A 21,659-nucleotide genomic window follows, 5' to 3' on the forward strand; every position below is an offset into this window, starting at 1 on the left:
TAAGATTCTCTTACAGTTGATCTCCCTCTCTGATGTCAAATATTTCATGAATGAAGTGGCCAGGAAATGTTGAAGGTGAGAGATTATGGCCCTCTAATCATGGGAAGTTTAGCTCTGAAAAGATGTGTGGGAGTTGGCCCATACAGGTCTGGAGAGCTGATTGTGCCCATCTATTCCCGACTCTGTATTCAAGGACATTATGCTGGCAGCTTGAGATTAGCCAGAATAGAGGTATTTTCACCACAGAAATGGGCAACTGCTACAGATCAGGAACTTCTCTCTGGAAACTGGTCGTTCAATATTTACCAGCACCTAAATGCTTGTCATAGAGTTACACCAGTATCCATAGATTATGTTACTCCCAGTTTTAGCACATCTGAAACAAAAAATTAAGTAGCCATGTATGACCTAAGCTATATCACAGCCTACAGAAGATTTACAAAAAATATCAGGACATTAAATGAATCTGTTATAAACTTGCTATTGCATAGACTTTACTCTTTTAGAAGTGGTGAAAGAGAAAAGGAGCTAGAATTGTCCATAGAAAAGCAATTTAAGTGGAAGTTTTCAAGTATTTATTCTGTTTATGATTATGGTTTAATGGAGAGCACAGCATAAATATCTAATTCTTCTCATGTCAGCATTCCTGGTCTCTCTTTACGACAGGAATAATTTATTCTACCTGTAACACTGTAGAAATTAAAGTCTGTCTTGTTTTCAGGGCATTTCCTGGTCAGTTAATTATTTGTGTACCTGTATTGTGTTTGGCCTTCCACTCCCTGGCCCCCCAGCGCCCATTTTGATTACAAGGTCCATGAGGGCAGAAGTTACATCTTTTTCTCTTTCACCTCATGTCCCCAGCACCTAGTACAGTTGAATACTGTCCTTGGTGCATAACAGGCACGCAGTTTGCTAAAAGTTGAGCCAAGGAACATCTGTCAACAGATGTCATGCCTCCCATTTCACACTGATTAAGGGGATAAGATTAAATGCTGTGTCTAAAATTCAAGTAATATGAACAACATGCCAAAAATGCAAATATAGCTCAAGATGTGGAAAGTCTAAGGCAATACCACATGCTGACTCTACCCTATTACTGTGGCTTTCTGGAGGGTATTGAATCATGATAACCTTGAAACCCTTCACTTACCTGAGGTTGAGAGGGGCTGGCAGTGAAGTGAAAGGCAACATTTGTCCTGAGAAATGTAAGTGGGAGAGGGGAAAGGGGAAAAAGTGAGAGAGAAGCTAAGTTAGCAAGCAAAAATGATTTATGTAAAAGAAAACCATCTTAAAGTCAATGCAAGGAAAGCATTTGCCATCAAACTGACAAAGTTAACTGCATGAAGATTTGCTTTCAACTCTCAAGAATGATCAAATTGGGGAGGGGATCAATTTTATGTCTTTGTATACCCATGACATCATACCTAGTAAAGTAATTACTTGTTTACTTTTGCAGACACTTTTGCCTTTCGATTCTCTTAAGGTTTTACAATCAAGCACAGGATTTAGGTGTCAGAAGTGGGCTGAAACAGAGAGGAAAAGAAGGCTTGAGGTCCTTTTGGATAATATAGGTCATGCTTCAAAATAATTGGATGTATCCATGGTAAAAGATCATTATTTTAAACATGGTAAATACATCATCACCATGGGACGGGCCCTGGGGCTAGAAGCATACTCCTGACCCCAAGCACTTCTCCAAATGCCTGCCACACCAGCTAAAATTCCCGTCTAAGACTATGTCCTCTTCAGGTTACACATTGCCTTCTAAGGCCATCCTCTAAAATGCAAATACCATCACAAGAATATAATGAAGCAGTTTTCTCTCCAGTTGGTAATTTACTGTGAACTATTTAAAAAAAAAATATTTGGCTTATTTATTTGACAGAGAGAACACAAGTAGGCAGAGAGGCAGGCAGAGGGAGAGGGAGAAGCAGGCTCCCCGCTGAGCAGGGAGCCAGATGCGGGGCTCAATCCCAGGACCCTGGAGCCACCCAGGCGCCCCTTACTGTGAACGATTTTATTAGCTATGTTTGTTCTTCTGTGAAAGACAGCAACAGTCCAGCACTGAGGAAAGGAGAGTGTGAGGAACACGTGGGAAGCATAGCCTTGTAGCAGAGAGGGCTGGCTGGCGTGAACACACACGAAATGGATTAAGAAGCTGGAGCACACAAAGACAAATTGGCCTTCTCTATAGTTTTGTAAAGGGCTCTTTTTGGCCTTTTACACTTTCTGGCTCCTGCCTCGTCTTTAGCTGCGAAGCTCACTCACACAAGCCCACTGCATTCTCAGTGCTGGCCCCTGCGGGGGGACTAGCCTTTCCTCCCCAACCCCCCCTGTCGGGCCTGTATTTCAGGAAACCCGAACCTGAACTTGTCTGAGGGCCCCTTCCCTTGGTGCTCTCTAAAGAGTCTTTCTCTCTACTACTAATTTTTCTTTAATAAAAGTTAGAAGTTTTAAAAACTTAACTGAAGATTCCTTTATAAAGGACATGCCAAAACATTTAACAAGGAGTTTATAATTGGAGGCGTTGTTTAGAAGTCATAGAACTTGAGCACTATTTCTAAATTTAATGGCCAACAATTTTAGGCTGTTGGCAGACTGGGTGCAGAATTTAGCAGTGGCTGCAATTTTTTGTGAAGCTACTCCCGACAGAAATGATCAGTGTCAAGGACTGCTTCTGTTGAAGAACAGTTGAAAACTTGTGGCCTGAAGTCAGCTAAAGAAGGCAAAGTCAGTGTCAAACGCAGTTGTGTGTTGACTCCTGAGATTCCACCACCAGAGTCCTCGGGACCCCATGCTGTGTGTGGCCTCAGCTCTGTTCAGTTGCCATGTCAGGGGAAAGAGAAAGACACTGATTTTCTTGGCTGGCTACACATAGCAGGAGATTTCCAGATGCAACCAGTTTCCTTTGGCCAGAGATTTCTTTTGTATACTCCCCTATCATTTGAATTCCAGTTGTAACACTGAATATATAGGCATCAATATGATTTTTCCCCCTTTCTTTTTTATAGTTTCCTTACGGGTATAATACATACAACCTTCAAAGCCATTATTTTCTTGAAGACTATCTCATTTAAGTCCTCTAACAGTGTAAGCAAAAATAAACATTGTGTCTGTTGCTGCTGAAACATGTTGCTTCCTTCCCTGGGGCAGTGGCGGGTGGAGGTGGTGACCTGCCACAGGTTGGGGAAGGTTTATTTTCACCAAGAATTGCTAACCAACAGAACAAAGCTGAGGCTCCTGCACACCACGAGAGAAAGAAGCGTAACATGGTCAACCTGTTTGTTTAAACAAATTAAGCACAGGAAACAAATGTTTATTCAATAAATAAGAAAAACTCAAAAGCTGACTTTGTTCCCTTGTTTTGCTTAGTTTGAGGGAGAGGGAAGAGCAAAGGACCAGATGGTGTCCAGAGAGGGAAGTGTGCAGATAAGGGAGACAGGAGAAGAAGAGAGAGAGGAGAAACCCATACAGAAGAGAAATAAGACAGAAGAACACGGAAAGGGTGGTGGGAAGAAGAGAGGGAGGGTGGCAAGAGAGGCAGGGACTTGGGGTGAGTACCAGAGAAGACTGTGAGATTGCCGGCATCTTCTTCATGATGTGAGAGCCAGCCCCTGGCACAGAGGCCATTGTATGTGTAAAACCCCCACTTTGTTTGCTGAAGGAAATTATGCCCTATTATTCACTTGGACTATGGACTTCAGAATACCAGTCCCTGTTATCGCCTTACTGCCATCTGTTATGAACTCCCCCTGCTCCCCCCAACCCTTCCAGCCACCCTCTGGTCATGCCTAAATTTCTACCTCATCGCTCTGGTCTGAGTATAAACTCTACATGCCTGGGCTACATCTCACCCTTTCTTGCCTTCTCTAGGACTCTGCTTCTACAAAATTCAGCGGTCCTGTAAATTTTATACACCCCTGGCTTATAAATATATATGAATATCAACCACTTTCAAAATAAATAACAAAAAAACCCTCCACCCCAACAAAATGCCCCCCCGTTCCTGTATTTCACTCCTTTGATGTCAATCTCTACCTGCCCTCTCCTTCACAAACCAACTTCTTAAAATCGTGTTCTGCTTTCATCCCTCATTCATCCTCTCCTCTCTCCCCTACTGTGAGCATTCTTTTCCCATCTCCCTGAAGTTGTCTTTGGTGAGGGTAATAGTCACCTCCTAACTCTAGTGACTTCAACCTTCACTTTACCTCTCTGGGACATGTGACTCTGACGACCACTCCCTCTGTCTGGAAACTCTTTCCTCCCTTGGGCTCTGTGACATCTGCTTCCCTGGGTTTTCTCCCACAAAACTGCTATGTCTGCTCTGCTGCTTCTGATTGCTTCTGTTTCTTAGACCATCCCTTCCATAAGAATGTGACCTGCTGTTCTTGACCTTCTCATTTTCCATAGCCATGTACATTATATATATATCTGATTGCCATAAAAATCACATACATATTCAATTGCCACAAAACTCACAAAAAATATCAGTGAATCTCAAGTCTCCATGTCTAGCCCAGGGCTATCCCTTGAGCTCCCGTCATGGGAGTATGATCGCCTGCTGGGCTTCTGCGCTTGGTTGGCCCTCAAACACCTCAGATTCCACAGGATCAGAATGGAATGTGCTATCATTTTCCTGATCCTGACCCACTATGGCTCTTGATGTCAGACTTCTGACATCATCGTTGGAATCATCATGGACTCCCTTTTTGTCAACTTCCCCTTTTAATTGATCGCCAAGTCTTATTGACTCTATTAGTATATAAGTAACCCGGATGTGCCTGACCCACCTGAAGTACCATCTTTGCCCAGTGTAGCATTTGGTAAGGAAAAAAATTGGAAAAGTAATGGAAATCATTATTGTAGCCTATCCCCGAACACCAGAGGGTGATTACATAGTATGACACATGGCAAAATGGTCTAAAAGCCTCTTCACTCTCCCATTTCCTCAAAAAAATCTACTGAGTGAGATGGTAGCTGCATCATCTCACTCAAGTTTCTCAAAACAAAGACTCAGATCCCTACTTAGAAGTCTGGAGGAGGGTCAGAGCCTGGAAGGACTCAGGTAGGACTGCATTTTTTTTACATATTTTTTGGCATTTGTGGATTATCCCTGTGTATATTACTTGACTCTTTCTCTCCCTTACAACTTTATTGCTGCTGTAATGAGTTCAGTTCCTAATCATTGTTTACTCTTCTCGATTCAAATAACTTTTCATTTGCTTATTTGTCTCTGCTCTCTCCTCTCTCCAACTCATCTTCCATGTGACTACTAAATTCATCTCTAAAGATCAGATTTGTTTTATTTTATCCTGTTGCTTAAAAGCTTTAGTGGCTCCCATAAACTAAAAGTTGGCATTTAAACTCCCTAGTGCAGGGACACCTGGGGGGACTCAGTCACCTAAAAGTCTGACTTGATTTGGCTCGGGTCATGATCTTGGGGTCATAAGAATGAGTGCCATGTGGGGCTCCATGCTCAGCGCAGAGTCTGCTTGGATTTTCTCTCTCTCTCTCTCTCTTCTTCCCCCACTCCCACTTTTGCATGCACACACTCTCTAAAATAAATAAATCTTAAAGCAACAACAACAACTCTCTAGCACAGCATATAAGATCTCAAAGATTGAGGATTGGGTGCTACTATCTGTTTCTCTGTGCTCTTTCCTGTTCTTCCACCTCAGGCACTGTGTGGGCCAGCCTCCCTGAAGCACTTAAACTCAGTCTGCTATCTGTAATCCAGACCTTTCTTCTGAGCATCATGCTAGTGTATAGCCGACCTTCTGCCCAACATCTGTACCTGAAGTTCAACATGTCCCAAAGTGAACTTATCATCTCTTCCTTCCTCAACCTTCTCATTTTCTTAGTGGCACCACCATCTACAAGGGAGGACGCCATATTTGATTCTCCCATCTCCCTCACTCCTCATATCCAATCAAGTTTTGTCAGTTTCATCTCTCATTTCTTCAGTTCATCTCATTATTATCTTGACCACTGCATTAAGCCTTCTAATTTCTCTGCCTCCAGTCTTGTCCCCTTCAAATCCTCCATACAACTATGACAACTTAGACAACTACCTAACTTTCTTCACACCCCTTCCAAGCTCCTCCCATCCCATGATGAGGTGTCAGCCTGCCCCTACAGCCTCTGGCTCTTCCCTCTCTGTGACTTCACACTCCACTTCACAGAATGCTGATCACTGGAATTTGGGAAAATGAGTGGTGGCAAAGCTCTGTGTGTGTGTGTGTGTGTGTGTGTGTGTGTAGGTGGGTGAGGGATAGTTAGATGGCAGGAAGTAATGCTTTAAGGCAGAATTTTATTTTTAAGACTTGATTGAAATAAATAAATGTTTCATGGAATTGAGAAACATATGTAGGGCAACATAAAAATTTGGAGGACAGTTTTTTTTTTTTTTAAAGATTTTATTTATTTATTTGACAGACAGAGACCACAAGTAAGCAGAGAGGCAGGCAGAGAGAGAGGAGGAAGCAGGCTCCCTGCTGAGCAGAGAGCCCGATGTGGGGCTCTATCCCAGGACGCTGGGATCATGACCCGAGCCGAAGGCAGAGGCTTTAACCCACTGAGCCACCCAGGCGCCCCTGGAGGACAGTTTTAAACATGAATTAGAAATAGCATATTATAGTGGGAAGAGCTCAGAACTGGGAGTTAGCTCTTTCTTAGCTGTGTGTTTTTTTTTTTTTTTTTTTTTTTTTTTTTTTTTTTTTTTTTTTAAAGATTTTATTTATTTATTTGACAGACAGAGATCACAAGCAGGCAGAGAGGCAGGCAGAGAGAGAGAGAGAGAGAAGGGAGCAGGCTCCCTGCTGAGCAGAGAGCCCGATGCGGGACTCGATCCCAGGACCCTGAGATCATGACCTGAGCCGAAGGCAGCGGCTTAACCCACTGAGCCACCCAGGCGCCCTTAGCTGTGTGTTTAGTTAAGTCACTTAACCTCTCTGGGTATCAGTTTGCTCATCTGTAAAAATGAGGTGAGTGGATTCGATTTCCAAAATTCCTTTCATTCTTAAACTTTATGATTCTGGAAAAAAATCCTGAAACATGTTTCAGATACCTTCCAGGCTACCACTCAAAAACATACAACAGAAACTGCCATGTTAGGACTTTTGAGTTGATTTTTCAGTGTTTCTTTCATTATCCAGACCCATTACCACCATCCTCTGGTTTTCTGGGTTGCCAGCAAGATTGGTATGGGACAGTCCAGAGCCAAGGAACAAGAGACACAAATATATTTCTATTCCCAGTTACCATCTCTTCTCAGACTTACTTATTCTCATCAAAGCCCTAGTAATTGTGTGCATTTTGAAATGCTCTGAATGTTGCTGAGGTCAAGTCATGTTATAAGAAGTGGAAACAGAAAACAATGTGAGGGAATAGATTTGCAGTCCCACCAGCAAGCTTATCATTCATTAACGCTTGCACAGAGTTGTGACCTTATGATTTCAGTTTCACAGAATTCAGTACTCCAAAGGGTCTAATTAACCTCCCAGGAAAACCAGCTTGAGAATTCAAGTACACTGCCGCCATGTGACAGCAACAGGTCAAAGACACAGAGACCAATCAGTAAATGTGAGGCTTCTCGGAAGTTCAAACTGCACTCTGTTCAAGGAATGGGCTGCCGTCTCCTTCCAATGTATCATCATGAATTCCCCTATTGTTTAATATCCTAAATAGATTTAAGTATTAAAATAATTAAATGTAAGCACCATATTTAGAAATTACTTAGAGGTAATGGTTCTCAACTCTGGCTACATGTTAGAATCACCTGGAAAACTTTAAAAATATATATTCTAATGCTCAAACCTCCCTCCTAGAAACTTTCACTTAATTAATCAGGGTGGATTTTATCTACCAGAGAAATTTTTCCACCTTTATTCTCCACCAGCGGTAGGAGTGAAGGGTTTTTTTGCTCTTGGAATTATTGTGTCACTTTTTTCTACACCCAAAATTAATGGAGGGACTTGGAAAAAATGTTGTGACTACTTCTCTATCCTAGCCATTCACTCTTCCATCTGTCCATTCATCTGTATGGGTATACATTGTCAAGAACTGCAGAGAAGTCAAAGATAAATATTTGATTTCTATTAGCAATTCCTCTGGCTATCGACTTCTTTATAAACTGCTTTAGAAAATTGAAGGTGAGCTTTAAAATAGAACAAAACATTCTGATCAGAAAAGTAAGCTGTAAAAGTACTATTTTTAAATATTCTGATTTTTTAAAAAAGATTTTATTTATTTATTTGACAGACAGAGAGCACAGGTCGGCAGAGAGGCAGGCAGAGAGAGAAGAGGAAGCAGGCTCCCTGATGAGCAGAAAGCCCGATGCGGGGCTCGGTCCCAGGACCGTGGGATCATAACCTGAGTCAAAGGCAGAGGCTTTAATCCACTGAGCCACCCAGGCGCCCCAAATATTCTGATTTTTAAAACATTCATCTTTCTTTTGAAGTGTAACAAACATTTGGGAAAAAAGGGCAAGGCATAAGTATATATTGAATGAATTTACCAGGTAAACAACCATACATTTCCTCTTTCCTCTCCTTCTGTAACATTACAGAATAGTTTTGCCTGTCTTTATACTTTGTATAAATGGAACCAGTTATGTATTCCTTTGCATGGCTGCCTTTGTGTCACATTGTGTTTGTGAGATTTATCCATGTTGCCAGGTACAGCCATAGTTTGTTGCTTTTTATTGTGTCAATAAAATAGTGTGTCAATGAATAGGAAAATATATATCTAGGAGTTGGATTTATAATAAGTAGGAGGGAAATTGCATTGTCAGGCTTTTCAAATTATAGAAATTGGTAGGTTAGTGACATCCCATTATAGTCTTAATTTGTGTTTCTGATAGCTAATAGGATTGTGTTGGGGGGATCATTTTGGCTACTTTCTTTAGTAAAGTGTTCAAATCTCTTGCCTATTTTTTTTCCCCAATGGTCTTGCCTTATTTGTTTTTTGAAAAACAGGTATAAAAATAATACTGGTCATTTCAAATTAAAGAAAAAACACAAAACAAAGGGTGGTAAAGCCATACAATGGAATATAACTAATCAATAAAAAGAAACGAACTTTGTGCAAAAAAATAAAAAACCAAAAACCAAAAACCAAAAACTAGTCATTTCAAATAACTGACTTGTGGTTTGGGTGATTTTGTCCATTGTTGATTTGTTCTCTACTTTATTGGTTTATGCTCTTATTTCATTACTTCCTTTCACTTTCTTTGGGGTTTACTTTCTAATTTTTATTTTTTTAAAAAAGATTTTATTTATTATTTATTTGACAGAGAGAGAGAGAGAGACAGTGAGAGAGGGAACACAAGCAGGGAAAGTGGGAGAGGGAGAAGCAGGCTTTCAGCAGAGGAAGGAGCCCGACGCGGGCCTCTATCCCAGGACTCTGGGATTGTGACCTGAACCGAAGGCAGCCGCTTAATGACCGAGCCACCCAGGTGCCCTCCTTTCTAACTTCTAGCAGTGGACACTTACCACATTGATTTTTAGCCAGTCTTCCTTTCTAACATACACTTGAAGCTATGCATTTTCCTCTAAGCAGTGCTTAGTTGCATTCTAGAAGTTTGGATATATCATATTTTCATTATCATTTGTTCAGAATGTTTTCTAATTTTCATGGTAATTACTTTTTTGACTCAAAAAAGGGACACCTGGGTGGCTCAGTTGGTTAAGCCACTGCCTTTGGCTCGGGTTGTGATCCCAGGATCTTGGGATCGAGTCCCACATCAGGCTCCTTGATCAGCAGGCAGCCTGCTTCTCTCTCTGCCTCTGCCTGCTGCTCTGCCTGCCTGCGCTCTCTTTCTTCCTCTGACAAATAAATAAATAAATAAAATCTTTAAAAAAAAAAAAAAGGCTATTTAGAAGTAGACTACTTGATTTCCAAACATTTGGGGATTTTATAGATATTATTTTGTAGTTGATTTCTAACTCAATTCCATATACAGGGCTTTAGTTCTTTTAAATTTATCAAGATATGCATTAGAGCTTGGCAATTTTGGTAAATGTTGCGTGTGCACTTGAAAAGGTTAGGCGTTCTATCGTTGTGAGATACAGTTTCCTAGATACATTAATTAGTTCAAGCTTGTGATCATGTTCATCAGCTCTTTCTATCTTAAAGGGCCGGACAGTAAATATTTTAGGTTTATAGGCCATAATGTCTTCATACCAACTACTCACCTTTACCATTGTGGTATGAAAGCAGCCAAAGACAATACATAAATGAATGGGAAGGGCTGTGTTCCTATAAAACTCTAGTTACAGAATGCAGTGGCCAATCTGTGGGCCATCATTCATCAATGTCTGGTCTATCTAATTACTATGTAGTAGTATGTACTAGTATGTACATACTACCTATGTAGATAGTACTATGTACTATCTAATTACTATGTACTATATACGTAGTAATTAGAAACAGAGAGATTGTGAGTTAGTCCAATTCTTCTTTCATTCTGAAATTTTTGCTTTGTATGTTACGAAGTGATGTTACTAGGTGCATACAAATTTAGAATTTAAATTTGTTTTCCAGGTGAATGCTTCTTTTAGAAATATGAACTGTCCCTCTAGCTCTAATAATGCTTCTTGCATTAAGGCATATCTTGTATAATATTTTATATATATATATATATACACACACACACTACATCAACTTTCTTTTTGTTTGTATCAGTATAGTTCTTTTACTACCCTTTTATGTACATTTATATATTCTTTTATTTAGGGTTGTATTCTTTTAAGTAACACATACTTAGTTTCCTTTTTTTCTAAATCCCATTGACATTCTTAGTCTTTTTCTTGGCATATTTAAGTCTATTTATATGATTAAGACTTTTTTTCACTGGGTAAATATAAACATTGATTCTCTTTCTGAGACCCTACACACTGTTCCAAAGTTCTAGTGAGCGGTGTAGGTCATAGGATTGTTTTCTCAACTTTTGCTCCTGAGAGCTTCTCATTTTTCCTCAGAAAACTTATTTGTTCCAGTGAAGCTGAGTCTGGGTCTATGGGCATGCAGACTTGGGGACACAAACTTGTGCACACCTGGGGGCCAGTCTCCACTCTTAGCAGTACCTAGACTCACAAGCGCTGAGATTTTTGTCTATAAGAAGCCAGAGGCACAGAAGAGTGGGTGATAATGGGGCCAGCAGCCAAGAGTTTACCTGTTTTTTCTCATTGATTTGTAGGAGTCCCTTATATATTCTGCTATAAACCCTTTACAATTATGTGGGTTGTCTTTTAGTTTATGGCTTATCTTTTTGTTCTCTTAATGATTCATTATGATGAGTACAAATTCTAATTTTGATAAGCCAATTTAATGATAGTTTCTTTTAAATTTTCTTTAAAATTTTCTTTAAAATTTATTTAAAACACTGAGAGAGGATGAAGTGGTCTGACCCCTTGAGAAGCCTCGATCTTAGAAGAGAACGGGGCAGAAAGTCCCTGAACTTTCTGGTCTTACTAAGGAATAGCTTTTCTGTTTACATTTTCACACACAGATTTATGCAATACTTAACAAGGGTAACCTCTGGAAAAGAACAGATCCCTCGGAGACCATTCCCCCAACTGAATTTCTTATACGTATGTCTAATACAAACAATTTGAGATGGTGTATCCCAACTGATTTTGTTTCAAAGGATGGTAGTACACGGAGAAGGGGGAAATAGTCAATAGATACTGCACAAAAGACAAAGCCATGTGACAGTATTTTCTACCTGTATACATGCTTAACCTGGAAGGAGAAAACTGGACTAGCAATAAGGACAAGAAAAAATAGGTTAAGGTCTTCCTCAGAAGAAAAAGGAAAATTGCTTGAGGAGAGAGGCACTGACGCATAATACAAAAGCACCCAGTCACCAGGGCCCCTTGATCGGACTACAAGCGGGCAGGATCCTCACACAGACCCTTGAAGACAGATATGCCTCTGAGGTCAGGCACTGATCCCCTCTGCACTAGTCCGTACCGCTTCCCTATAACAAAGGGTACAGTCCCGCTGCCCAGCTGTGAGCAGGATGGGTCAGAAGGTGCTAACACAACATGCCAAGTAGCTGATTTCCTCCTTGCGTGCAGACTTGGCAGAAGGGAGGCTGGATTGAGCACAACCAAGCATGGGAAGAGCAGACAAATGAACAGAGAAGGGCCACAAGACCGTCCTGCTTACTGTAGCTGGAAATGCTTGATCTTGGTGACCAGCAGTTTGTATTGAGCGCCCAGGGGAGCCATGGAGGCAACATCTACAAATACCAGTTGTTCCAGAGGTCCTGTTTCATTGGTTGCTTCTGAGGGACACAAAGTACGGCTGACTTCCTGGTAGTTGTAGGTCCTCTGGTATCTGCAGCAGCCGATGGAAGGAAAAGCAAGCACAAATGAGAGAGAGACTTGGTGAACCAGCAAGGAAGAAAAGCCGATCTTATTTCATTTCTCTCCAAATTTGTTTTCGACTGCTTATGTTATAAAATTTCAGAGTGGACCTACTGATAGTAACTTAGTCTGGGGCATAGGCTTCATAACAGGGACTCGAGGACTCTTCATGCTGACCATGACCACCCTTCGATGGTGTGTCTACATTATCTTACACCATCTCCCTCATTCAATGAAGGAAAAAATAACAAATTCTGAAGGGAAACTGTGCTGATAGAACAACCAGTTGATTTCATATTCCCACTCTTTGAGCTTTTGCAAAATGGAACATAAAAACAAACAAACAAACAAACCCCACAGCCCAAGTCAAGGCTATGAGAGTTACTATTGTTTCAATTGTCAAATTACTCAGCCACTAAAATGAGTTAACACCATACTAGGTACCTATGTCTGAATGCCTTCTGTTTTTTTTCTTAGTAGTGCAAGAGTAACTTATACAGTTTCTCCTACAAAAGTATAAACTACACAAGGGCAGGGATTTTGTTTTCCAATCCCCCCACTACTGTATCCTTAGTTTCTAGCACTTAGTTGCACTTAACTGCTATAGAATGAAGGAGGCACACTCTTTGGGCATTTTGAAGATTGGAGGTGTTACTCACTTACCCTGATTTCGGAACCCAGCCCTGTTCTCAGTGAATGATCCACTAACCAAGAGCTACAGAATATTGTGGGTAGAATGAAAATGCTAAAGCTTCTTCTGGGTGCTACACATCTGCGTAGAGTGCTTGCTCATCTGAATTCAAAGAGTCAGAGTGCTTGGGTGGCTTGGTTGGTTGAGCGTCTGACTCTTGATTTCAGCTCACGTCTTGATCTCAAGGTTGTGAGTTCAAGCCCCACATTGGGCTTGATGCCTGGTGTACTTAAAAGACAAAAACAGAAGATGGAAACTGAACAGACCTGGACAGCTCGGGTTATGTCTTATGACTATTATTTGCACTTAGGATGCATGTGATGTCAACATTCCAGAAGACTGAGTTCCCCTTTTACTAGGGAAAACACCAAGTAAGGTCTAGGTCATTGAAAGAAAACAGGTGTAGCAAAATTGTCCAGGAGAAGATCTACTTACAGTCCTTGGAAGAGCAGAGGAACCTGCCAGGATAGCACCCCTTTCTGCTGGCGAACCACGACGAGAACTGGGTAGTCGAGGTTCTCTGAGGAACTATTCACATAGACCCGTACAGCGTTCACCTGTGAGCCAGGGCAGAAAGAGGGGTAAGGCAAATCACACACACACACACACACACACACAAGGTGGCTGCCACCTGACATGATCTTCAGTGAAAACAGATTCTGGAGGCTTCAAATGGTAGGCTTCATTGGACAGTCAATACAAGGTTTTGAGAATAAGCCCAGAAGAGAGAAAGAAAGATATTGATGTCTCTTCTCATTTGAATATAAATGCTACAGATACAAATATCTTCAAAAAAATTAAAAAAGACCTACGAGCTCCTTAAATCATTCTGTGCTTCAAACCAAAATGTTATTGCCATGTTTTATTAAAGCCTAGCAGATGGTCTGGTGCTCCCCTAGCAACAGATACCACAGGGGCTGAGTATTTCTCTCTTTGCCCTGCTCCAAGGCATAAATCAGCCCCTGACACAAAATGCTTTTCTCCATCAGCAGCTTCACGGTTCCTTCTGAATACACAGATCAACCCCGGGGATTTAACACTATCATGGCTATTTTAAGGACAGAAAATTGAGCTATGGCCCTGGATCTAGATGGTTCTGGTGTTTCCCTTTATTTTGTGTAATACCATAGAATACATGGAAAGAACAAAATAGGAAAAAGACATGGTCAGAAAGAAAAAGTAGAACTTGATTTTTCACATGAGATTTCCCCTCCTGCTGTATTAAAACCTTAGTGTTCCCTTGAAAGCTTCTTTATTAGGGAGAAGAAATGAAACAAGAAAATCTTGCAGCTCTAAATGTTCAAAACAGAAACAGAGGAGACAGAACCACATGGGTATCATGTAACTAATATTTGGTTCTCTTACATCATTCTTCATTGAACAACTTTGCTTTTTTTTTTTTTTTAATGTTGAAACAATCCAAGAGTAATTTATTAATTTGGTAAGAAGCACTTGTTCATGAAGGAATATTTTCTTTTTTTTTTTCGTTTTTTTTTTTTAAATTTTTTTTTTTAAGATTTTATTTTTTTTTTTGACAGAGAGAAATCACAAGTAGACAGGCAGGCAGAGAGAGAGAGGAGGAAGCAGGCTCCCTGCTGAGCAAAGAGCCCGATGTGGGACTCCTTCCCAGGACCCTGAGATCATGTCCTGAGCCGAAGGCAGCAGCTTAACCCACTGAGCCACCCAGGTGCCCCGAAGGAACATTTTCTTGAGCCTAAGCTCTATATGTTTCCATGGAAATTAAGCTGCCCCGATAACTACCAACATCCTACCTCTAGTGCAGACCTTTTCCCTAAGTTCTGGATGTTCCATGAGCACCTCAAACTCTACCTGTCAGAAATGGAATCTATCACTCTCTTCACTCTCAACTTTAATTTCATCTGTATTTTCTTGCTTATTGAATGGCCTCACCAGGAAGCCATTTCATCTAATGAGAACCATTAGATGAGAGCCATCCTTGATTCCTACTTCGTTAGTCTTCTCAGTCAATAGGTTGTAGAATTCTACTGCTTCTGTGTCCTTCATACTGTCTGTATCCAGACCTTCCCCTCCACCCACAATGTTGTTCCCACCGTTCTCATCATTCATCTCCTCATTGACAGGACCTGATCAAGTCTTCTTATTCCCAGGGCTATGCCCCTTCAGATGTCAGAGTCATCTAGGCATTGTCCTATATGGTTCTTTCCACAGTTTGGCGACCGTGGCCATTGCTGCTATAAACATTGGGGTACAGATGGCCCTTCTTTTCACGACATCTGAAAACTCGGGGGAGTTTTCAGATTTACCCTAATACCTAGACTTGCAATTGGCATTTTTTTTTTTTTTTTTTTTTTTGCAATTGGCATCTTAAGTGGGAGGTGGGCAATCTTATGGGGCTGAGCCCTTAACCTACAAGATCTGATGCTAAAACCAGGTAGAGCTGAACTGAACTGCAGGGCACCCAGCTGGTATCACAGAATTACTTGATGTGTCGAAAACCCACACATCTGGTATCAGAAGTGTTGAGTGTGAGTAGAAGAAAATGGAAGTGAGTTTTTCCAGTAGACAACTGCCAAGCATTTTTTTTTTTTTATGTAGTCCAATTTATTATTTTTTTTGTGGACAGTTCTTCTATCACTCTTTAAAACAAAGATACAGGGATGCCTTGGTGGCTTAGTTCATTAAGCATCTGTCTTTGGCTCAGGTCACGATCCCAGAGTCCTGGGATTGAGTCCAGCATTGGGTTCCTCCTTGCCTAGTGAGGGGCCTGCTTCTGCCTCTGCCTGCCATTCCCTCCGCTTGTGCATGTGCTCTCTCTCTCTCTCTGACAAATAAATAAAAAAATAAACTCTTTAAAAAAATAAAATAGAGATGTAATTCACATGCTGCACAACTCCCTCTTAAAGAGTATAATTCAGTAGTTTTTAGTACATTCATAGAGCTGTACGACTAAAACCACTATCTAGTTCCAGAATATGTTCATCACTCTAAAAAGAAACCCTGTACCCATTAGCAGTCATTCCTCATTCTCTCCTTCCCTTAATCCCCGGTAACCAATAATCTAATTTTCACCTCTTTGAATTTATCTATTCTCGACATTTCATACATATGAAATGTCCTTTTGTATTTGGCATATGTCCTTTTGTATTTGGCTTATTTCACTTAGCATAATGTATTCAAAATTCTTCCATTTTGTAGCATTTGTTTTTATTGCTAAATAATATTCCTTTGTATGCATGTATCACATTTTTTAGGTATCCTTCCATTTATGGACATTTTGGTTGTTGCCACTTTTGGGCTATTACAAACAATGCTGCTATGAACATTTATATACAAGTTTTGGTGTGAATATGTTTTCAATTCTTTTGAGTGTATACCTAGGAATAGAATTATTACAGGACATGGCAACTCTACGTTTAACTTTTTGAGGAGCTGCCAAAATATTTTCTAAAAGGATTCACCATTTTACATCCTAGCAATTTACATTACTGGTAATATATAGGGGCTTCAGTTTCCCCACATCCTTGTCAACACTTATTGCTATCTTCTTCTTCTTTTTTTTTTTAAAGATCTTATTTATTTATTTGACAGAGAGAGAGAGAGATCACAAGTAGGCAGAGAGGCAGGCAGAGAGAGGTGGGGGTCGGGGAAGCAGGCTCCCTGCTGAGCAGAGGGCCCGATGTGGGGCTCGATCCCAGGACCCTGAGATCATGACCTGAGCCGAAGGCAGAGACTTAACCCACTGAGCCACCCAGGTGCCCCCGTTGCTATCTTCTTGATCATTACTATCCTAGTGGGTGTGAAGTGATACCTTGTTGTGAATCATACAGTATTTTAACTGTTTACCTGCTTGGCTCTTTTAGGGGGCTGCAGACTTCATCTCTGGTGTTCCTAATGTTGACAAAATGCATGAGCTCAGAAGCAAGCTCACTTCTGCAGTTCATAATCCAAACACTCACCGGCATTATGCAGCACATGGTTTTAGAGCACGCTCTTAGTCTGGCTGACATCCGTAGTAGTCAGAACTGAGGTAAAACCTAAGGAAAGCTGTAAACTAGGCAAGCTTCCTCTTTAGCTTGTCTGCCCTCTTTTTGTTACCTAGGAATGCAGCTTCCTCTTCTCTTCTTTTTTTTTAAAGATTTTATTTATTTATTTGACAGAGAGAGAGATCACAAGTAGTCAGAGAGGCAGTCAGAGAGAGAGAGAGAGGAGGAAGCAGGCTTCCCGCTGGGTAGAGAGCCCGATGCGGGGCTCGATCCCAGGACCCTGGGATCATGACCTGAGCTGAAGGCAGAGGCTTAACCCACTCAGCCACCCAGGCGCCCCTCCTCTTCTCTTCTTAAGGTACTCATGCCAGAGGGACTTCCCTCCACTTTCTCCCCGCATACTTTAAGACAGTGATTCTCAACTGTTTGCTTTTTGGCATTTGCATCCCTCAAGCCCACCCCTAGCATTTCCGATTCAGCAGATCAAGCAGAGAATCTAAAAATATGCATGCTTACCAAGCATGCCGCGGGGTGCTGAGGCAGATGGATTAGAGCCTACACTTTGGGAAGTACTGATCCCACAGATCCAGTTAGGGGATGACCCCCCGTTTGTCAGCAGCTTGCCAACTGCCCATTATTATGAAGTACACAACCATGACACCACCAAATGTCATGAGTACGTCTGGAAGCTGGTATCTAATGGGGCTGACACTGGGCTAGAAGAAGGAGATCTGTAAGGAGCACAACAGATACATCACAACGAGATTACCCCATTCCCTGCTCATTGCCACACCTAATTTTATTCCTTGTCTGGTTCTTATAATCCATTTACTTTTGTACTATATATTAATGGTCTTACTAATTATAATAAAAACACTCAGAGATACTGACATAATAAATTGCAGAAAAATATATTAGAGTAGGAGATAGAAGACACTGGGCAGCTTTTCGACACAAATAGATAATGCATTGCCCCCAGGAAAGGATAAAGAGTCCTGTTCAAATTTTGCTTTGCTTTTCCAGAGGCTAATGTGCAACTGAGAAAATTGGATTACATTTGCTAGAGTGAAGTAAGCCCTGTAGAAGCAAAACTAAATGAAGGACAGAGTACTGACCATGCATGATCATGATACCTTGTAACAGACCATTCTTTTCTTTTTTTTTTTTAAAGATTTTATTTATTTATTTGACAGAAAGAGACAGAGAGAGAGACATACACACACAGCAAGAGAGAGAACACAATCGGGGGAGTGGGGGAGGGAGAATCAAGCTTCATGCAGAGCAGGGAGCCTGATGCAGGACTCAATCCCAGGACCCTGGGATCATGACCTGAGCTGAAGGCAGATGCTTAACAACTGAGCCACCCAGGTGCCTCTGGAGACCATTCTTAAGAGCCAAGATTTTCCCTCCTGTGGCTTCTTCCTTTTGTCATGAGCATTTCATAGTCCCCCCACCCGTATCCATGGGGGAGTATGTTCCAAGACCGCCAGCAGTTGTCTGAAACTGCAGATAGTACCAAACCGTATATAGACACCATGTTTTTTTCCACACATACATACATAGATGAAGTTTAATTTATACATTAGGCACAGTAAGAGATTAATAACAATACCTAGAAATAAAATATAATAATATATTATAATAAAAGTTATTGAATGTGCTCACTCTCTCTATCTCAAAATATCATACTATACTCACCCTTTTTCTTGTGATTATGTGAAAGGTTAAAATGCCTACATGATGAGATGAAGCAAAATGAGAGACGTAGGCATTGCAACGTGGTATTAGGCTACTATTGACCTTTTGACATATGTCAGAAGGAGGATCATCTGCTTCTGGACTGCAGTTGTCTATGGGTAACTGAAATTGTGCAAAGTGAAATCACGGATAAGGGGGGACTGCTGTACACATATCTACTTTCTTTCTATGTTCATTACAAGCAAGGAGTTGAGTTATAGCTAAGAGAGGAGAATTATTTAAGTACTTCCATTTCTGATATTATATAGGCCACAATTATAAAATGTCTTAAAGCTTCGAGACTCCCTTTTTAATCTTTTGGAATGTGTCAGCAGGGAAAAGTTCAAAATTCTCAGTAATATAATTCTGTTGTATAAAGAGGATGAGAATGAGTTTAATTTAAAATCTGGATTGGTTTTCCTTAATTAATGAGACTGTAGGCTCTATTAGTTGGAATATCAGATTCTAAATCAGAGATTACTGGCTTCCATTATTAAGCATAGCACTGTTTTCCGTGTGATCTTGAAAAACTGAGTCTCCCAGTAAAAGAGCAAAAATAGCATTTGCTTTTCCTAATGCACAGTTTTAGTAACTGTGTTACGTTCATTAGGTGTTCAGGTTATTCGGTCCTTCCTTCCTTCCTGCCCTCCCTCTTTCCACCCTTTCCTGCTGTCCTTCCATGCTCCCTCCATCACACAGCAAACATTAAGTGAATTAAGAACCATGAGGGATGCTGCGGGTACACTAAAGGCAGCCCTGACCTTGAAGATCTCATGATCTAGTCGAAGAGACAAATGATGTTATTACCAACAGCATAATGTGATGATGTTGTGGTAGCAACATGAGCAAGTGCTGTGGGTACATAGAGGACAAAGTGGCTACCCATGTGGGGGAGTTAGAAAAACAGCACAGTAGCTGGTCAGTCAAACTATAGTTAAGATGGACTTGTCCACATAGGTCCTGTCATTGCCTTCCTGGTGCACATGACCTTGACTCATTACAGAAACTTGTATTTGGGAAGGTGCTCAAGAAGACCATCTAGTTCAAAGGTTCTATTTACAGACACAGAGGTGACATGACTTCCCCACTGACACTCAGCTATGGAAGAATTATGCCTGGAAACCAAGCTTCTGGTATCTCAGTCTGCACACAATGCTTGGTCAGATCATGCTATCACCATTATTTTGAATCCCTGACTCCACTAGACATTGATATGGATATAGGCTTCTCCTAATACTTCACTGTGAAATCAAGAAACGATATAAATACCATGAATGAAGGAGAGAGACAAGCCATAGAATAGGATATGTTACTTGTACAAAAAAAAACCACAACAGACAAAATATCAATATCTTGAATATGAAAAGAGTCTTTAAATCTCATAGAAAAACACAACCCAAGAGAAAAATAGGTAACTGCAGAGATGACAAATGACCAAAGAACATGGGAAAAGATGCTCAGTTCTTTACACTCTTAAGAAAAGTAAAGCCTCAAAAGTGTGATAATCGCACATTTGCAAGGATGAGGAGAATCAAGAACTCTCGAATATCACTTATGAAAATGTTATTTAGTAGAACCACTTCGGAGGGCAAATTGGCCATCTCTACTAAAGCTGAAGATGAGTTCACATTACATCCCAGTGTTTCCACTAAGTTTATACACAAGAGGAACTCTCTTACATATGTACTGGGGATGATGGATAAGAATGAAAAGAATAAGCTACAATATGGATCGATATAGATTGCTCTGAAGATAAACTGAGGAAAATAGCAGGTGGCTGAAGGATACATACTGCATGATCTAGTTTACATAAACTTTGTGAACAAGCAAAACAAAACTATCCATCTATCTGTTATCCATCCCTAGTAAAAGATACATTTACAGAAGTGATAAACACCAAAATGAAGATAATTGTTTTCCAAAGCTTTGAAGGATCTGAGACTTTACCCCAGTTGCCACAGTTTCACTGTTCGTATGGAGGACAGACTTCTGGGTTAGGGACTAAGGACCTTTATTTCTTTATTTCTTGTCACAGCAAGCAGCATGGCCATCAGCATGTTTGCATCACTCCCTCTTGCTGCCCAGTACCAAGAAGATGATGTGAATGCACCCAGAGGGCTGCTTTCATACATCAGTGGGTTGCAAGACAGAAGAGGAACCAAGAGCTTGGGAGCACGTATCTTTTATAATGGGCAGTAAATCTGCCTTACCTTTGTTCCAGAGAGGGACACTGTCCCTACCAGCTGTTTGCTATACAAATATCCTTGAAATGATAGTGTTAGGAAAAAATTCAGTCAGTGTCTTCCCATAAGATGTGCAGAAATCAAGAGACCCATGAAAAACTGTCTCCCCCAAATGGTTACTTTGGAGGATGGAGGACATCCCAGGACAGTCTAGATTCTAGCTACTTTAGGATGAACTTTTTTTCTTTCAAAAAATATTTGACTCCCTGTCCTGTGCCGGGTATTTTTCTGGCACAGGAGATATATTATTAAGCTATGTGGACATAGTCTGGCCCCACTGAGATCACAGGTTTGTACATGATATGCCAGTTAAATAAGGAATTGCATTAACATTCAAGTTCTTGTGGCCATGCATGGCTTAGGGTGGGGACAAATAGGGAATTCTAATTGCCTTTTGTTTCTTAAGCTGAGTTGTCAGTACATAGGTGTTTGTTATGTTATTTTCTATACTTGTTTATATATCTAAAATATTACATTATAATAATAAAAAAGAAGCCATGATGCACTGGCCTTTGTGTTTTGCCCATTTCTGCACGACAGCCCTCATTTTATGTAGTCTTTTTGTTGTTCAGGGGTGCGGCAAATGCTCAGTTTCCAAAACACTCTTATTGCTCTCCTGGTTTATTTCGCTATAGTCTATCCTTACTTTGGT

General features: G+C 40.7%; 1 protein-coding gene across 6 annotated transcripts in view; it reads right to left on the reverse strand.

Annotated features, from left to right (window-relative positions):
- The window catches only part of SIDT1 (SID1 transmembrane family member 1), a 98,546-nt gene that overhangs the window by 53,423 nt on the left and 23,464 nt on the right, over positions 1 to 21,659 (reverse strand). For all 6 annotated transcript variants that reach the window (XR_009351134.1, XM_059164097.1, XM_059164095.1 and 3 more), the window contains 3 exons: positions 13,498 to 13,619; positions 12,172 to 12,342; positions 1,151 to 1,196 (listed from right to left, as the gene is read on the reverse strand). Coding sequence is in view for 5 of the 6 variants with exons in the window: in XM_059164097.1 (XP_059020080.1) it covers positions 1,151 to 1,196; positions 12,172 to 12,342; positions 13,498 to 13,619 (339 nt within the window). In the remaining variant the exon portion in view is untranslated. The remainder of the gene's footprint in view (positions 1 to 1,150; positions 1,197 to 12,171; positions 12,343 to 13,497; positions 13,620 to 21,659) is intronic.

Source organism: Mustela lutreola, chromosome 2, assembly GCF_030435805.1.
Source record: "Mustela lutreola isolate mMusLut2 chromosome 2, mMusLut2.pri, whole genome shotgun sequence".
NCBI lineage: Eukaryota > Metazoa > Chordata > Mammalia > Carnivora > Mustelidae > Mustela > Mustela lutreola.